The following is a 19,771-nucleotide window of genomic DNA, read 5'->3' as shown; positions in this document are numbered from 1 at the left end:
TGGCTTTGCTACAAACCAAATGGAACCACTTTGGGCAAAGCACACCATGTACAAACAGAATACTGCACCTCTGCTATGCTCAGAACTTGAGTTCTCCATGCTTTTCAGGATCTCCTGTACCACTTCTTTGCCTTTTAATGATTGCTCTCCAAAGCTTTGTCATTGTAATATGCTTTCTCCATTGATGAATGAAAAAATATCTTCAGGCAACTCATAAAAAACTCCTTCTCTAAAGATGGAAAAGCCCCAGTGACCCTACAAATGAAAGTAACAGGAGTTTTTTTCTTCTTGGCATCATAAAAGCCATTTAGGGTAAGGCTAAGGTCATGTTGCTCCAAAGATGTCTGCATGAAGACAAATTATAACCTGGCTATGACAAAGCAACAGATCATTTGCACCAATCTCGATCATGTCAGTTCCTCAACACAAAATTATGCCAAAGCACAGCCAGTGGCTGCTTCTAAGGAAATTCTGGACTGCTAGGTAAAATTACTGGGCTATAAGACTGGTGGTGTTTTGGACTACCCTGATCTATCAGAAGCTAAATAAAGTGATCCTGACAAGCATCTCTTCTGTCTTACAGAAGCTGTGCTGCTATCACAGAATTTAGCTCCTTTTTCAGACATTATGTGTCTGAAATGTTTTTCAGACAGTATATGCAATAGCACATGACACCAGATGAAGACACCACTTGCCCTACAACCTCCTGTGGCAATTTTGCAGTGGCAGGGCATTCAAATTTTGGCAGCTGTGACCTCCTAAGGTTCTCATGGTGGCACATGGGCCATGGTTACGTGAGTTGGTAACTGACAGCTGTGAAGTAAAACACAGTATTTCACTATTTCTGGGACTGCAAAGGGACACCTGTAAGGCATTTTGACACTTCATCTTTGAAACAAAGTTACAGTTTAACACACAGCTGAAGAAATCTGTTTGACAGGGACTGCTGAAACAAAGCAAGTAACTGTAAACTGGCGTTTATTTATGGAAAATGGAATGCTTCATTAACAAACATTTTTAAATGGGGTATGAACAACACCTTACAAAACAAATGAGTTCACATTGGATTGAGTGACATAATATGGCAGCAGCTTAAAAAAAATTACACTTACAGTGGCCCATAAGTTACAATTAATGGTAACCCTGGGTAACAGATTTGTTTCACTTGCCACCTTGCATTCAAAACCAAACACAATCAGTAGCGACGGTTGAAACGAGGATCGTTCGGTCTGTTTGCCCTTTCCTGGCCAGCAAATCCTTCTCCTTGCATCCCTCCTCCGTGCATGATCTGACTCTGATTGCCACCCTGCATGAAACTGCCACGCCTGGAAAGGGATTCAGACATTTTAGTATTCTCTCATGATGGTACACTCAGGTTGCTAGAATAGGTGTTCTTTTTGTTTTCACTCTCCCATAAAATGTACTACATAAAAACCATGGGGATATTTAATTATTCCTTGACATTGACGCAGCAAATTAGATAATTGATATTCCCATAAAATGTTTCATTGGCCAATTTAAATAGAAGAAATGTCCCTTAACAGGAAAACAAACACTTTGCTCCTTTTAAAGTTCTTACCCTGACATGCCTCCACGATGCATCACATGGCCAGGTCTGCCTCTACCGCCACCTAAAAAAGTTCAAATGGTCCCTTTATATCCACAGCAAGAGTTCTACTTCAAGGATAATGTCTGTATTTTCTTTTTCACACAGCACAGCTAAGGAGCTGTGCAAGACCCATACCTTGCCATCTCTCATGATCCCGTCCTATCATCCCTCCATCCACGCTGCTCTGCCAGGAACGGTCTTGGTGCCCTTCGAACTTCCGACTGTGATCTCCCCAGTCACGTCCATCCCTGTAAAGACAGGAAATTCCCATCTTCTCACACGAGCCAGAGCACATGGAATAGTTTTTATGTTTGAATCTCAGTCACAAACTTATTCAAATGTCTTACCAAGGCTCATGTGAATCTTACAATATTTATATTGTTATCTGTTAAGTAAAATCTCAGAAGAATTTTTCTGCTCAAACCAACTATGATGAATAAAGAAGATATTGAGGGAGAACCACTATCCTGAAAATAGCAAGCTTTGATAGGAACGTTAGTTAAAATTAATGGAAAGCATTATGACTTTAAGATGTGAAGTTATTGACAAGATCAGGTGAGTGCACGTTTTGATGCACAAGGCATCAAATCATCTGCAGTCCATCCAACACACCTTTGGTGAAAGCTGGAAAAAAAGAACATCTTCCAAAAACTCTGACATATGGAAACACTCCTTAGGTGCAGGAGAAGAGGTGTTTTCAGTACTAACCGTGACTGTGGGGGGATCCCTCTGCTCTCACTCATCCTCCTGTCGGAGCCGTAGCTTCCCCAGCTCTCCCGCGAGTCCCGCGAGTGCCGGTCGGGGCCTCCGTGGCGCTCGTCTGGGTAATGCTGGAAGGCACAGAGCTCTTACACACCTGCTCACTGCTTACACCTGTAATTGCTCCATCTCACAATCATCTGGGAGGGAAGGGACCTCCTGACATCTGCTCAGGGTCACCCAGGTCCAGGCTTTCCCAGTGGGTTTTGAGGATCTTCCCAGCTAGAGACTTCACAGGCTTTCCATGCAACCTGTTCCAGTGTTCCCAGTTAAAGGGGATTTGAATCCTCTTCAGATGGAACTGTGTTCCAGTTTGTGCTCATTGACTCTTGTGTTTTCAATGGGCACCATTGAGTGGCATGTTGTTACACCTAATCCACATCCTCCCTCCCATGAGTTATTAATGCACATTGGTAACATCAGCCCAGGACTTTGCATTTGCTGCTCTTGACCTTCAGGATATTCCCATCAGCCCAACTCTCCAGACTATCCAGGTCCCTCAAAACCTCACAGTAAAGGCTACTGAGGATACTATGACTCCATAAAATTCATCTGTCACTGTTTGAATGAGCCCTGAAGGTCTTTCCCCCAGCCCTCAACCACAAACATCTCTACAGGTCAGCTGTTAATACCATGTAACCTCGTAGAGTGAATTTGTACCTTTGCCTCCTCTATGCAATCTTTTGGAATACTGTATTTTGACACAACTCAGTTGCTTTGATTTCTAGCAGAATAACTATATCTAACTTTTATAATAAAAGTCTTTGAATTGAATTTCATCTTGTTGAAGTAAACAAGACAATCTGATTATTCCAGCATTTTTTGGTAGATAGAATGTAATTCTCAACTACTCAAATGTAATCTGACACACACAATACAGAAAACAGGTTGTAAGATGTAAAAGTATTTCTGTAGCTCTATAAAGCAACTCACTTGTCCATCCCGATCTCCCATAATTGTTCTGGATCCATCTCTCCTAGAAACAGACAACTAGAATCAGACTGTGATAGTAAAACACACAGCAGTCTATAAAAATCCATTTATTTAACAACACAGATGAAAAATCCTGCTCCCACATCATGCCATATTATCCACAAAAGGCATAAACAGCTGGAACATATGGAAAACATGCCACATTTTGGATTCCTGGGAAACACAGTTAGGACTAACTTATAAACCAAAACATTCTTGTTAAAATTCTAGGTGCGTACAATATTATTTAGAAATTTTTCAGAATCTTATGAATATGTGTAACAGCACTGCAAAAACACTCTGACCAAGCCTGCCAGAAGCTTTAAGTCATGGCACAGTACAGATCTTTTCATGGTTTTAGAAGAGAAATTCCACAGCCACTAAGTAGCACTTGAAAAATAAAATGCAAACTAACCACACAGTACAGGAGCAAAACGTGACATGAAGTACATATTTTTGTCTTTTGTTCTCAGGCAGCAGGGGAGGTAAGACACCAACCTGTCTATTGAATGCTCCTGGTAACGCCCGCGATCCCTGTGATCGAAGTCATGGAAGCGATCCTGGCGACTGAAGTCTGAGTGGTACCTGTCATTCATGGCCATTCGTTTTGCCTCTGGCCAGTACGGATCATCCCTCCTGAAAGAAAGAACAGACTCATTTCAGCCCAGATAATAAATGCTTTTTGATATTGTTCCTCCTTCCAAACCAAAAGAAGGAAAATTAAGTTCAAAAGGGCGTTGAAAAACCTGGGCTATTAAACACAACCATCTCAGTGCAACCAACAACTGCTGAGAGTGTATGGCTTTTCCCAGTCCAGGCAGATGAGACAAAACCTGGCAGTGACATTTCCCACTGGCATCAGCAGGATTTGGTGGCTTTACCTGCCATCTATGTCATAGGGTCTCCTCATGGCAGAGCGCCGCTCCTGCTCATAGCGCAGCTGCTCGTGCTGGCGCCGCAGCTCCTCCCTCTCGCGCTGGATCCGGTCCTGCTCCCTCCTCCTCTCGTGCTCGATGTGCATCCGTTCCCTTTCCAGCCTCTCCCTCTCCATCCGTTCCCGTTCCAGGCGCTGCCTTTCGATTTCCAGCCTCTCCCGAGCGATCTCCAGCCTCTCCCTCTCCTCCCGCTCGCGGATGGTCTGGAGGTGCTGCTGCCGCTCCCGGCGCTCGCGGGTGCTGCTTGAGCAGAGACAGAAGTTACACGTGTAATGCTTCAACAAAGAAAGGAAGTTAAAAGAGTGTTAAAAATTAAAACCACAGTGGCTGCAAATTTGCATCATCCCCTTGAAATTAACATGTGTGGAGGGAAGACACTCAGTGTACACAAATTTAGAGACTGATCAAATGACTCCCACAAAATCCATCCCCAGGGGCAAATACTTCTGTATGGTCAGGAGAATCTGAATCCAAATGCCCACAAATACTTCTATAGGATCAGGAGAATCTGAATGCAAATGCCCAAAAATACTTCTATAGGATCAGGAGAATCTGAATGCAAATGCCCAAAAATACTTCTATAGGATCAGGAGAATCTGAATGCAAATGTCCACAGTTCATTTCTTATGCTGAAATAAAGTATCTGTGAAGAATATTTTATTTCTGTGAAGAAAGCTAGAATGGTATGATGGATAATGACTCCACAAAAGCTTGGGAATTTAACTACGAGGAAGAAACTTTTTCCTCCTCAATAAAAACAACAAAAACATTTTCCTCCTGTTCAATCTGACTACTTTTAGGTGAGAAATAGAAGTTTTGTAATGTGTGGAAAACATGGAATTCAGGTCACAGTTCTAGCAAGGAATTTGATGGATGGCAATTATCACCTTTAAACATTATGAAACCTATTAAACATATGAAAACAAAGAAAAAGCCCCACCAAAAATAATTAAATACCTACAGTAAGTTCAATAAGATACCCATAAAAATATAACAAAATTACAAGCGGGGAAAAGAAACTGAAGGCCTTTTTCTCTCTCTGTTTTATTTTATTAGAAATGAAAATTGTATCTATTTTAGGAAAAAAACCCCAAACAATGTCAGTGCTGCTCTTACCGGCGCTGCTCTGCCTCCCTCATTTTTCTCTGTGCTTTGATTTTGTCAAAGGGGACAATCCCTTGTCTCTCTCTGCTCTCTGATTTGCGGTCCTGGCTCTTAACGCTCTGTATTTAAAAGAGAAACTTGAATTTATTAAAGGACAACCATCACAAGCAATACTCTGAGCTCTGTTTCCATTTGTACAGCTCACATCTCAAAGCTTGGACCCTGTTTTTTTCCAAAAGCTGTTCTTTTTTACCATTACAGACACCATGTATTAGTACAGTAATACCTTGCCCTATTTGTTTGGCAGGATTTGAGTGCTCTATCAGCCAAATGAGAGGTATTTTATTAATTAAAACCATGTTATAGAAACTCTAATTGGACAAACTGGCAAGACAAGTGTGGGTTATACAGAGCCTGGCAGGATTCAGGATGTGTTTCTAAGGAAAATGTTTCCCATACAGAAGCATCACTTACTCTGTCCTTTGATGTAGTGGATGTTTTCACACTAATAACAGGTTCTCCTTTGGATTTATCCATGACTACTGTTCTCTCTGTTCCTTTACTTCCTGAATAAATCAGAAGTGGAAAGAAACAATCAAATTACATGACCTACACCATTCATTGCTACACCATGCTCTCTAAAATGTTCAAATGGGCATTTAACCCTCTCTTCAAAATCAATTATTTCACTTCACCTAATCCAGCTATTTCTCTTAAGGATTGCACAATGTTAAACATCTCCCCTTCCCCTTACTCATTCTGGATTTCCAACTAAGAATCTGAAACAATCCTAGAATCTTTGGAAAGAACTACCTACAATTAAATATTCCTACATCAACATATCTGTATAAAAAACCAACAACTAAATTACCTGATTTAATAGTTTTAGGTTGATCTGATGAACCAGACTTCTGGTCATCTTTATCTTTTTTTTCCTTTTCATCTTTATCTTCTGTCTTTTTAGGATCATCTTTTTGGTCAGATTTCTCATCCCTTTTAGCACCACCAGGTCTGTGGATAGATATTGATACAGATTAGACCAATACAGACTAAGAGAAAAAAAATTCAAGGGAAATGCCAGCAACAAAGTAGAACTCTGATGTGATAACAATCATAGTAAGATTTCCAAACATTTCCTTCCACAACTTCCTGCACCATAAAACAAGCTATTCAGATCATCCTGTGCAGTAGTCAACAAACTTGGCCAGGATTCAAATTCTCAACTGGAAGCATGAAGACAAATTCACACCACCACGTGCTTAATGCCCACAGAGTTTCTTAGACCAACATGGCAATGAACCATTTTTGTCAGGAAACTGGGTGAAAAATAGCAAAAAATTGTCAGCAAGTAGCATTTAACAGAAGTTATGCCTCAAGGAGATAATTCAAGAAGGCAAAGTTCTCAGTGTTTAATTCACTCTCTTAGTGCCTCTTTCAGCTACTTTCAGCAATGCTAGAGAGGAAGAGCACAAATGTTCAAGAGGAACATGATCTGGGAACAGATCTTGGACAACTCTGTTTGGGACCTGGAGGAAACCCTATTCCAATGAGACACGAGGTAATGAAACAGTGACACAGATCAAAATTTTCACATGGTCTTTCCTATACATTTAACACATGAAAGCCCCACAGTCATTATTAAACCTCAAATACGGCTAAATTAAAAGGTGTGCTTGAAAATGCAACTTTCCAATGCCTACTTTAAGGCACACAATAGAAACATTTTAATTTAGGTACTGAACATCAACTAAAGTCTATCTGGTAGTAAAAGATGAAAAAATCCATGTAGTCCTCTTTTTGAATGTTTGCCACAGAAATTCTTACTGCAACTTTACTCTTCCCTGATATCAACACAGACTGAAGCACAGCAAAACACCTTTGGTAGGAGAATTTTTAACACAGTACCTCTCACTGACTGTTTCTCTCTTTGCTTCACTCTCTTTTTTTTCACTTGTCTTCTTCCCAGCGGGTTCATTTTTTGCCTGAAATTTATTTTGCACATCATCAGCTGAGAATGTGGCCTCGATCATTTGCACAATCTGGTGGGAACTCAGCATCTCTGAGGCCCAGTACTCACTTTTTCCACAGAAATGATCTTGCCATGCAGCTCTGTCTTGTGCAGGTGTGTGATGCACTTGGTGGCCTCCTCGGCTGTGGACATGGTGACAAAGCCGTAGCAGCGAGCGCCGGGACTGCGAGCATTGGTCACCACCTTGGCCCCCACCACCTTCCCAAAAAAACCTGGAATTACTCTCCCTGTGACAAGTCCCCAAGGTTAAACAGCACCAACTACAAGCTCCACTTCTGCTTTTTTTAATTCCTGGCCACTACCAGGCAGGAAAGTTCAGGTTTTGAGAGATTAACAAATCCAGAAGGAGCACTGCTTGGAGCCAACCATGCTTCTGTTACCAGTGGAATGCTACAAAAGCTGAACCAAGAGCTGGGAGCTAAAGATTTAATTCTTTTCCAGAGGAAGACCCCCACCAGGTAACAATAAAATTTTTTTAAAAGGCATCTAACTTTACATCAACAACATCACTTTCCTTTAGTACGAAATAGTAAAAATCAACACAAATTTTAAAGCAAATTTCCACATTAATGCTCAGCTGCTAAGTGCCACCTTCCTTCAAAGAAATGTTTATATGTTACTGCTGAGGCAGATCAACAGTGTTATCTGCAATCTTTAAGAAACATGAAGTTTCCCCAAAAACTAGAGCTTGAAAATAGTGTTTATATATGCTCAGATAATCAGTACAGCTCATTTTGTAAAACAGAAATCAATCATATTTCAGGAGAGATGTTTTAAAGTACAGCTGAATAAAGAACCTACTTCTGAGCATTTGTTTTATTGCACAAGTATATCTACTTCCAGGAAGCTCTGCCTCTGTTAACACCCTGAAGAAAATAACAGCATTTTATTTAAATGACACAATGGTACCACGGCATCTATCTAGAGCCAAATGCTAGGTTGGCTGTTGTTTGGCTTTTAATTACATTTAAAGTTTTGTGGCACATCTCCATGACCAACATTTTAGGTTACCAGATGGAATTCTAAGATAATAATGTAAGTATTGCATTACAAGGAGCATTAAAAAGGTTTTACCAGTCCCATGCCTTTCAAACTCCAAGCTGTGCTACAATAAATCAATTTTTGTACCTATTTGTAAAGTCATCTTTAAGTTCCAGAGTATTTTCATCAGTAAAACATCCAATGGTTGATTGTCAGCACACACAATTTGCTTTTACTACAGTCTGCTGGTAGTTATCTGTAAATAGGCTTCAGAGGTCTGACAAAAATCCTTACTGATGGCTTTTATTGAGCTCTTTCAATTTCCCAGCTGACAGGGAGATCTGACATTTTGTCTGTCCTTAACAGCAACTGCAAAAGCAAACAACACCTCCCCATATCCCAAACAAGTGCTTTTCAAAGGAACTGCCAACTCTTGATAAATTAAAATTTAAGTTACTAAGGCAATTCCTAAGGTATTCCCCAGTAATTCTGTCTCAACATTTACTGCATATTTTACTTAGTCCTAAGGAAATCTTTAATAAGCATTAAATTCACAGTTGACTGTGAATTTTCAGCAGGTGAAAATACCATACTGCAGCACAGAAGTGTGTGTATACAGTTACTGACTATTTCAAATAAAGAACTACAAATAGAATTTTATATTTATTTTTATATATTTTGAGCAACAGAATAAAAGACCCCCAGTCATTCAGTGTGTACTTCAGTGATTTTTCCTTGATATCCCACAATATTTTTGATCATTGGATTCCTTTCATGGATACTTTCAGTGATGAGAGTTTAAAAAGTCTTATTAACACAGTTTCAAACAAACCAAACACCAAAACAAACCAACAAAAATAACCCCTTACCTTCCCATATTTGCTAAACAGATTCTTCAGATCTGTAGCTCTGGTGGTGGAAGCCAATCCACTCACCCAAAAGTTTCTACCAGAACTGCTAGCACTGCGACCTAGTTGGGAAAACAAACAGACAAAACCAAAACATACCCCAAATCCTAATTATTTGGATTAATTACTTGAATTGTTATGTGAATTAAAACAGAGCAGGATCAAAAATTGTTAATCTTTTAAAAATCACAGAGCAAGTGAAATGCATTGTGTGATATTCTCCTCCCATTTTTTGCTTTGCTGAAGGTAAGGAGCAGTACAAGTCCAAAAATTTGAGTGGAACTATGAGTTTTGATAAAGAAGTATTTTATATCATTCTTCAAGAGCAACTGGATTAGGGTACCTCTGAATTAACTGAGGCTCTTCAAAACATGCCAGGATGGATCACAATAACTTACAGAACACAGAAGAGTTGTGGGAACTGTGTCTGCACCCCACATGTGCTCATATCTTGCCTTTTTATCTTAACTCCAAGGGAATGCTGATGGGATGCAGAATTCCTCTCAAGGAAAGCCATTCACCAGCAAGAAACCAAGGAAATTTCTCTGTTTCTGCCCACACAGATCCACAGTTGGGATTGAGAGTCTGACCTCAGCTGCAGGAGTTAGGAAAGACCTGGCCTAGGAAATGAAGAAATTAGACCTGGCCTGCTTGAACCATGCAAGAATTACAGAACCCCTGGCCAATTCTGCATCTCAGCTACAAAGGTGATTTAATAAATGCTAATGAACTTGCCAAATCTGAACACCCACCATCAAGTGATTAAAGAGTGAACTGAAGCCCAAGGTTCAGTGTTTGCATGAAGCACTTACACAAGGATTCTGTTTCCAGTCTCCTTTGAAATGTCTGTACTGTCCTTCTGTCTGTCTGGGCAGCTCCAAGGCTTCAGTGAATGGGTTTCACTCCAGCTCCCTGCTTCCATACTTCTGGTTTGGGGTTTTTTGGTGATATATGGAATTTTACAGAACCTTTTTCATCGAGGGAAGCAATTTTTCCCAGAACCTTTCCAAAATGCTATTTTATCTGAGTGCCTTTCCATCATCTACATCCTGATAATTTCAGTCACTGGTATAAGTAACTGAGAACACAGTTAATATTAAATTTATATTAACACGAAACTTATATTTATGCTTATTAATTAAATTAATATTTACAGGTTTCCTAGGGAAGGATGCAGTGATTTGTATCAATCTCTTACAAAAACACCCAAAAAGAGGTGGGTTTTTTTTTGTATAAAGGTGAGTACACATGTACCATCATTTACCTCAGAAGTGCATGGACAAAGGTATGTCATGCACACAAACACGTGGGAGATGCATTGTCCTGGTGTTTTAAAAAGCTGAGCCAAAGGCTTTGATGCTTTTACTCCACACATCTCTACAATTTAGAAATTACTGTCTGCAGTTACTCTGGCACCAGAATCCCAGAGAAAGAAGAAAGTGCTCATTTTTCTCTTTTCTGCTATTTTACCAATGAGTTTTTTAAGATTTCAAAAACTATGTTCATGTCCTTTTTGATTAAGGACTGATCAGTCTTAATGTCAGGTTTTGCCCTCCCACAAGACATTAAAAAGTGCTCCTGCAATGGTTCTGCACTTTTAAGACAAAGAAATACTGGGACTTGAAAATATTTAACTTTAAACCAAGAACAATGCAGGTATTGGGAGCCAGCCATCAACACTGGAGACATATTTGAGATGTGCATCCATCAACAGCCAAACCCACCAGGGTGAGCTCATAAATTTCTTTTTCTGCAAGCTTTTTGACACAGTTTTCAGAATTATTGCATGGAATATGGGAAACTCTTCATCCTAAATAAAAGCCTTTCATACAAGAGGGCAAATAGCAATGTATGAGTCAGAACTGACTTGTATATACTATTTTAGGCTCCTTCTGGCTCAGTCACTTTGCTCTGCATGCAGAGAATGTTACACAGTCAAGCAGCTCCCTCTCAGCACTGCTCTTCACTAAGCCAGAACATGAATAAAACAAATGTTATGGAATACAGCACATCCATCAGAGAGAGGGATGCAGGAGTAAGAGGGTTTCAGACACCCAAGTTCCTGAAGGCTGCTCTGAAAGCGAACTCAAGGAAGAGTTTTTTCTGTCCACAAAAATAATACATTCAAGTCCTTATGTAAAGGATAGCATGCACAGAAAACTCCTTCGAATATTGTGAATTAAGAGAACTCGAGATTACAGACTGGAAGCAAGAGGAAAATTGACCCTAACAAGGGAGGTCCAGCAGCTTGTGCAAACAGGTATAACCCAGGATCTTGGAAAAAGCAGCTGACAGGGAGGTGACTCTGGGTTGTAAAAACCAATTAAAACCAGTCCAATTCCTCCTGACCAGTTGGCAGTCAGACCTCATAATGAGTTTCTTGATTTTTATAGGAATTGCTGGAACTTCCACACTTGAAAGAGCAGAAGTACCTGGCAGCAGCACGTAAGAGAACAGAGAGGTGGGGTGAGCTGCAAAGACTCAGCTGCCTGGTGTATTAAAAGCAAGAAGTATGAAGATATCTGACACTGATCAAAGTAGTTTTTTCTTGTTTATGATGTATATTTGCACCATAGATAGGATCTGTGTGGACAAAGATTTAATAAAATCAATATAATTTCAAGACAACATTAAGCTGTAATATTTGTGGCATTTAAATATGAGAATACGGGATCACAAATTACTTCAGCAAAACAGAAGATGGGAAGGAGAATTCCAAGTGTATAGTAAAGCAAACACAATTGCAGAAGGCTCCTAACAGCTGTTAGTGGGCATCTCTGGTGCCAAAACCCCATAATTGCCATGTGTAACATTGACCTTTAAAAATCAAGATACAAACACAACAGTGCAATGCACACGTCCTGAAAAAATGCATAAAAGGAAAATACTTATTTTGATATTACTAAGAAAATGCAGAAAGAGGTGAATTTATGCTATTTAACAACTGCAGAGATTGCAATCAGTTTCTACTGAAATAACCCAACCAAGACAAACAACTATCCAAGCAATCATTGAGGTTTTACATCTGAAAACAAACATACCTTTCTCATCTTTTGAGATTATCTTTGTATCTCTGTCCTCCTCAACAGGGCTAAAGACAAAACACCACATTATTCAAGTCAGAAAGAAAAGTGACTAAATATAAACTATTAAAAAAAGCTAAAATTAAATACCTACCAGAAAATATGTTGCAAACGAAAACACACCTTTGTATACTGGATTTAAGAAATCTGACAAGAAATAACGAAGTCAGATTCTTAAACAGACTTACATTAAGAAGATGATTACAAATAAGAGTAATTTGGGGAAAACAACCTTTGAAGGTTGATGAAGGAAAGAAATCAAACCCACTGCGTTTAAAAAAAATAAAAATATCTGCACATGGAGAAATAAAAGAGACCTTTAGGAATAGGCTACAATTTCATCAGTCTCGGAGGCCAATTGAAGGAAACAGCTTATTCGCATCACTTAAGGACCAATGATAAAAGATAGCATCTGGTCTAGAACGGAGAAAAAACAAACCTCTTTTTCTGATCACCGCCCTCACTGGCTGAGGACTCTTTAGTGGCAGGGGAAGATTCCTCAGAATTAGCTTTGTCTTCTGCTCTCTTGCCATCTTCTTTGCTATCTCTGGCTTCGGCACCTGCGCCTTTCTCCGCTGGCTCCCCACTAGAGGCTTCCAGGCCTTGGGAGCGTTTGCTACTCTGATCGCTTAGGGTCTCTACCACTACACCTTCAGAGTCCGGGGCCTCTTCCTCGGGGCTCTGTTCACTTGTCTCCCCTTTTGCTACCACTAAACGCTTTGCTTCCTTCCTTGCCAAAGCTTGGGCCGATTTGCTGTCCAAAGCTAAAGCATCTTCCTCCAGCTGAGCGGCAGCGAGAGCGTCCTCTTCCTCAGCCAGCCTCTTGCCTGGCCCCGCGTTACTGGCTTCCTGCGCACGCGGCCGCTCCGCTTCGGGAGGTTCTTCGTTAAGTAGCTCAGATTTACAAGTTTCCCCCAAAATGTCGAGTATTTTCTCATTTTCTACGGATTTAACAGGAATAGAATGGCACAAGATTTAATCACCAGGGAAATACAGCAATCACAAATGTGGAACTGGCATGGCTGCCACACTAACACCAAGAGAACTGCTAAGCTACACAGAGATTGGAAAACCCTAGTGTACACAGTGTTACAGCTACCACGCTAACTGCTCTCTCACACCCTGACAAATCAGCCCTAGCACCTCAACAGCCAAGAAAAATGCCCCCACAGATTTAACAAAAAACTTCGGGCTCAGCCTTCATATTCTTCAGCAAATCGTTCAGCTCTGTTTCTTCTCTAGTTAGCTTCCAGAGTCCGAGATGCTTAACTGAACGTATCAAGGCACTGAGAGTTCAATTTTTAAATTTCTGTGAAATTCTTTTAGCAGAGACAGTCCAACATGAGAACTGGGCATCTTCTGATGGTGCATGAGTGTGTTTGCAGTCCAGAAAGGGAAAAGTATCTGTATGAAATTTCCATGAAGAAACTCTCTTCTTTCTTCTGTATCCAGTAACTAATCTTTACATTTACTGCCCTACAATATCTTTTTACTGCTTTCACTGCTCTCTACTTAGTAACAGAGTTAAGGTGTGTGCAATATCACAAGATCTGTTTACAAGTAGAATATTTAGCTTTTAAAACTGTGATTAAACTTCTCTAAATCCACTTATGTAGTTTAACAGGTTTTTAAACCATTTCATTTCACTGGAAGTATTTCAAGCATCACTTCACAGATCTGGGGATATGATTGGGTTTCCAATCTCTATGACCCTGCATGATCTGGATTGTCCATTATAAAAATAATGCAAATTATGTTTGTTTGCTTGGGTTTTTTAATAGTTAATGGTTTAAAAAGTATTAGTTGAAAAGACAGGAATATGTTTTTCTTTAACAGTACCTGGCTCCAAGTGTAGCTTCTCCATTTTCTGTTTAGGGAAAGAAGATCACAGAATGAGCATTTTATAAAACGTATTTTCTAACACAGAATAATAACAATTCCCTACTCAATCCCAAAATTGAAAACTAAACAAATTCATCTACTACATTTAGCTCTTTTTCACCTTCCACTGGAAATGAGTATTTTATATAAATACCTTTTCTAGCACATTAAAGCCGAATCAAAATACCACAAAATAACTGCATTCTCCCAAATAACTGAATTATAAAGAGATCAATAAAGTATCTTTGTGTACCACCACACCAACTACAGAGTAAAAAACAAACCCTGCTACTACTTCACAGAGTTGTGGGAGAGAGAAGAAATCAGCAGTACAAGACCATTTTAATCTGCCATAAAGTGAAGGAAATTTTGAAAGCTGACTGAAAGTAGGGAAAAACCACAGGGCACCCTCAATTCAAACACTGTGCTGAGCAAGGTCTTGGATTCTGTTAAAGTTTCATGTTATGGTCACGTTTTCTTTTTTGCAGTATGAGAACTCAGTAAATATTAATACTACAACATACAGCTACAAAATACAGCTACATTTTCAGTTTACCTTCATTTCAATTAAATCAGAAGAGGAGACTTCTAAATTGTTTTCAATTTCATCATAATCTTCCTAAAAGAGTAAGAAAGGAATTAAAGTATTTCTTACAAAAGTAGCTTAAGGAGAATACACCTGTACTTAATTTTCTCTTTCAAGAAAAACAGAAGTATTTTAAAGTTTTTGACAGATCTCAACTGCTACTTCAGAGTGCAACCCAGAAATGAGGAGCAATGTGTAAACATACCTAATATTTAAATATCTTTCTCCAATTACTTTTCATTTTAATTTCAACAGGATATTGTCTATTTCAAACTTATTCTTAGAGTCTTATCTCACATTTCTGTGGTTACTGAGCATGTTTTTTCACCTTCCCACTTTTTAACTTTAGTTTCTAAATGAAAAAAACAAGTTAGAAATGAAGCTAACTTAGGTTTACACTCTCCCAAACCGAAAACATACCCCAAAAATCTTTTTTCTTTAAAGAGCTGAGGGTAAGATGCAACCAAAACTCATCCATTACATGAGGTTAATTTACAGAACACCACAAAATTGCCTTTCAGGTGAAGGGGATGCTGTTGCCACAACTCTGTGTTCAGTCCCATGAAAGGGGAGATTCTCTCCAAGCCTTTGTGTTTGTTTGGTCTGTTGGGGTGCAGAAAACACTGCCAGGCTCTTGAAATCCCTGCAAGAGGGGGGACTCTGTGGTAAATTGCAGCTGGTAAGCCACAGAGCAGCTGTCAGCCAAAGGAAAAGAAAGATTTCTTTTTATTGAACCAGCAGAATGCACAGCTCTGTGCCAAGGGTCACCTCAGATGTCACTCTGATGTCACCCACGTCCAAGGCATGACCACCCCCACTGAACAGGATGCAAAACCAGAGTCACACAAGCTCCACCTAAATGTAACAATAGTATAAAAGTGAGTTAAAAGTGGGGAGAAGTTTGGGAAGGCTCCACTGCAACACCCTGAACCTGTCTTTTTCCCTTTAGGGATGTCTGGTGGGTAGGAATTGTACTAGAAGTGTGATGAATGATGAACTCCAGCCAGCTTCTGTTGGGAATTCAAGCTGGTTAATATGGTGAGGTTTTTTTGCAGATAGATACTACCACCAGCAATCCTGGAGCCTTAACCTGCTGTAATTTTCTATTATATTACTGCTGTTATTCCATAAAGGGTTCAGTGTGAGTCCTTCAAGGGCACCACCAGTGCCTGCAGAGAGTAACGCTCTGCTGAGGAGACCCAGGACAGGGGTCTCTGATTGTGAGACCCTCCCCAGGGCACTGGAACCACTCTCTGATGCAGGGGACTGCCCAGGGAAGGGTCTCCAGAACAGGATGCTGACACTTTGTGGGCCCAAGGGTGTTGGCTTTCCTGTAGCACTGACAGACCAATCAAACACAAAGGCTTTGAGAAAATCTCCCTTTTCAGGTGACAGAAGGTAAATGATAAGAAGTTGAAGCAGATACACAGATGCCAAAGAAAGAATATACTCAGTTCAATGAGTGAACAACCTAAAATAAATTAAGAAAACAAACCCACAAGTATCCAAGAAGGATAATATCTGGGGAGTGAATGTGACACATGGATAACCCTGTCTGCTGTCTGCCAATGACATTGCAAGCTGCTCTCAAAACCAAGTCAAAAGCCTGACAATGTCAGAACAGGGCAACATAGGAAGTTCTTCTTTTATCAATCCCTATGAGAAAACAGAGCAACACAACTTCCTTAAACCAAAGCATTATTTCTGCAGAAAAGATAACCAAATGACCTGGGTTGAAAATTTATTTCTCTCTCTCCCCATATATATAAATACCTGGATGGCTGGGTGTATGCATACATACACTTTAACACATATAATATACAAACAGGAAGAGGGAATGCAGAAATTAATACAGCATTTTCAATTCCAGGCTCCTTTCACAGCTAGCAAAGATAATACTGCAGGATGAGGAAGATGGTGACTCACCTACTGAGAACATTTCAATCCTTAAGAATATTTACCATTTATCAGAGTAGGACATGAGAGTTGTGAATGGGGAATAGAAACCAGATCACATTCATGTCCTATATTCTACTGGACTGAAATACCTTCTTCATGTGCCCATATCTCTATCAAATATCTTCTGAAACATTACAAAGACCTCTACTCACTCACCTCATTTTCTGTTAGCTGATCAGGAAGCTCTTTCATTTCAGCTTCGACATTATCTTTATTATCAGACAGAGAATCAAGGATATTGTCAGGACTGTAATCTTCTCCACAGTCTACAGCACTGCTGTTATCTATTTCAGCTTCATCTAATACACTAATATCCATCATATCAATATCCTGCAAAGTATCCAGATTGGCTTCAATATCCTCCTACAGACAGAGAAAGGGTAAATGTGTATTTAGTGCAGGTTACACGATGCACATTCATAGTAACTGCAATCATGATTTCACTTACCTGCCCATCTCTAGAGTTTTCTTCTAGACCATTGTCTTCCACACCTTCTTCTTCTGGCTTTCTTCCTAAAAACAGTATCAGTGCAGTGAGATGTAGCACTAGATTTTGTAATGTGTTTAAGCTTTGGTGAATTATCTGTTACAACAAGTAATCCTGAAGAGGCTGATTCTGAAGTCTGGGTCTGTATGGATGTAACTGAGGTCACCTTGCCACTCCATAAAAGCAAACAGCAGGAGCATCAACTACCAGCAGCACAATGTTTTTTTCTAATGCTACAATATTTTTCTAAAGCTATAGTCTCATTCCACAACACTTCAATACCTAAAAAGACACAACAGCCTCTGGGTAATCCATTTAAAAGTAACACCTTAAGATTGTTATGAAAACACCTCCCTTAATTAAACGGATTTAAGAATTAGTGTTCACTTTCAAGATCTTGCACATACAAATCACATTCATGCACATCTGTCACTCCCAAACTCGTACTGCTATTCAAAGATAACAGCTCTTTTTCTATTTTTAGCCACCCTGTCTTAAAAGAAGCAGCTTAATAATCTGTTGCTCATCAAAAAGTATTTTTAAGAACTAGTTATCAGCAACTCAAGTAAGTCACATGTAAAATATCATGTACAACATTTAATATTTTGAAGCAACATACAGTTAAATATAATAGTTTACATATAACTGAAATATAATTATAGAGGCTTTCCATGGAGCTTATGCTACAGCTGCTTGCTCTGTACCTGACACAATTCTACTCGTGGTCACAAATACAGAAACACCTGCAATTTGCAGTTTCATCTTCGAGTTTCAAGACATACTAATAGAACACAGTCAGGTTTAAAGTTATTATTGCTCATTAATGCAATAGAGCTTTACCATTTTCCACAAGGTAAAAAACAACTTTTTAAAATTAAACTAACTCAACAGGAGAAAACAAGTTTGCATGCAGAGTTCTAGCACCATGCAAACAGTGGAACTGCACGTGTCCAGACACTGTACCTTTGCTAGTTCTTTTTGGCATTCTCTTTGTGGTCAGCTCTGAGGCCACGGGAATTTCATCAGGATCTCCTCCTTCCTCCTCAATGGCCTGTTGGAGACAGCAGGATGAGATCCACTGTATTATTTGCTGGTGTGCATTTGTACTGGCTTTGGATGGGGCAGTTAATTCTCTTCACAGCAGCTGACAGGGGGCTGTGGTTGGAGTTTGTGCTGAGAACAGTGCTGATAACACAGCACTTGCTTGGCTGTCTCCTAGAGTTTAACCACAACTGCATTTTTAAGGATTTTTCAGAGAGAAACATTGGTGTCTCTCCCTAGCTCAGGTCATACAGCCAGGCAGCTGTACCACCTGTCAGAAATACTGAATAACAGGGTGCAACACATCCCCACAGGCCAATCAAGCTACAGCTGGGGAGCAAAGCTCCCTGCTCTGCAGACAAACACATTAACAGTATAAAACTGGGAGTGACTTACACGAGCTCAGGTGCATGAGCTTTTTCTAAATGTGCAGGCATGTTAGAACCCATAAAAGGGCCAAGGCTGACCGTGCTGTTCTGGCCTCATGGAAGTCTGAGGGAATACATTCCAGAGAGGTCGGCGAGATGCAGTCGGGTCAAGTGTGGAGGTGCCAAGCATTAGGGCAGAAACTAACGCACAGAAAGTTCCACCTCAATAGGAGCATAAAATTCTTTACAGTGCAAGTAAGCATGCACTGGAATAGACTGCCCAGGGAGGGTGTAGAGTCTCTCTCATTAGACATATTTAGGAACTGTCTGGACAAAAACCTGTACCATGGGTTCTAGGACAAAACCCTGCTGGAGCAGATGACCCACTGCGATCCCTTCCAAGCTTACCCATTCTGCGAACGGCACGGAGAAGCACGAGAACAGGTACGGGGAAGAGGCACGTGTGTGCACGTCGGGGGAACGGGAGAGTAAATCGGGGAAGGACGCGCGGACGCCGGGGTCAGGCAGTGACGGGGAGGCCGAGTCCATCTCACATTGCATCCAGAGCAACCCGAGCCGCGCTCAGAGCAGCGACGGAGCGCGGGCGGCGGAACGGGCGAACACACCACAGAGCGGTGCCGTGAAACAGCGCAAAGGCAACGGCCGTGCAGCGGCGGGAGCAAAGGGGGCACGCCGGTGCCCAACAACACCCCGCGGGTGGCCGGCAGCAGCAGCGGAGCCCCGCTCCCCTCAGGGCCGCCCCGCTCCCCTCAGGGAGCGCGGCCCCAGCGCGCACGCGCCGAGAGCGCCACAGACAAAGGACCCGGATGGCCGCACGCCGCTCCCCCCCCGCTTCCCCCGCCGCGCTTCGCCTCACCTTCCTCAGCCGCTCCATGAGGACGCTCTTGTTGCCGCCGCTGTCCAGGTTACGCCGCTTGAGCTCAGCCCGCAGGTCGATGACTCGCAGCTCGCTCAGCCGCCGGGTTTCAGGCTCCGAACCAAAAGCCGCGGCCCCACCAAGGGATGTGAAATCCCCCAGTCCGGCCGCTGATTGACTCTCCGCCATCAA

At 40.9% G+C, this 19,771-nt stretch overlaps 1 protein-coding gene across 2 annotated transcripts; it reads right to left on the bottom strand.

The window, feature by feature from the left end:
• Window positions 1-961: 961 nt before the first annotated feature.
• Window positions 962-19,768, bottom strand: LOC128819486 (scaffold attachment factor B1-like). 2 transcript variants are annotated; one of them, XM_053999689.1, is made up of 21 exons: window positions 19,580-19,768; window positions 18,257-18,344; window positions 17,255-17,319; window positions 16,963-17,169; window positions 14,818-14,880; window positions 14,220-14,247; window positions 12,820-13,321; window positions 12,339-12,388; window positions 9,259-9,359; window positions 7,457-7,606; window positions 7,285-7,361; window positions 6,251-6,390; window positions 5,854-5,945; window positions 5,392-5,498; window positions 4,222-4,515; window positions 3,839-3,976; window positions 3,302-3,344; window positions 2,318-2,439; window positions 1,745-1,857; window positions 1,580-1,631; window positions 962-1,325 (listed from the first exon to the last, which is right to left on the bottom strand). In XM_053999689.1, the coding sequence occupies exons 1-21, from the start codon at window positions 19,766-19,768 to the stop codon at window positions 1,196-1,198; spliced, it is 2,751 nt and encodes a 916-aa protein (XP_053855664.1). In that variant the 3' UTR covers window positions 962-1,195. The 2 variants fall into 2 exon arrangements, with proteins under 2 accessions (XP_053855664.1, XP_053855665.1); XM_053999690.1 differs by lacking the exon at window positions 19,580-19,768 and adding an exon at window positions 19,111-19,449.
• Window positions 19,769-19,771: the final 3 nt, after the last annotated feature.

Source organism: Vidua macroura, chromosome 26, assembly GCF_024509145.1.
Source record: "Vidua macroura isolate BioBank_ID:100142 chromosome 26, ASM2450914v1, whole genome shotgun sequence".
Classification (NCBI taxonomy): Eukaryota; Metazoa; Chordata; class Aves; order Passeriformes; family Viduidae; genus Vidua; species Vidua macroura.
Note: the sequence above shows the minus strand (reverse complement) of the source record. Positions and strands in the feature narration are given on the sequence as shown.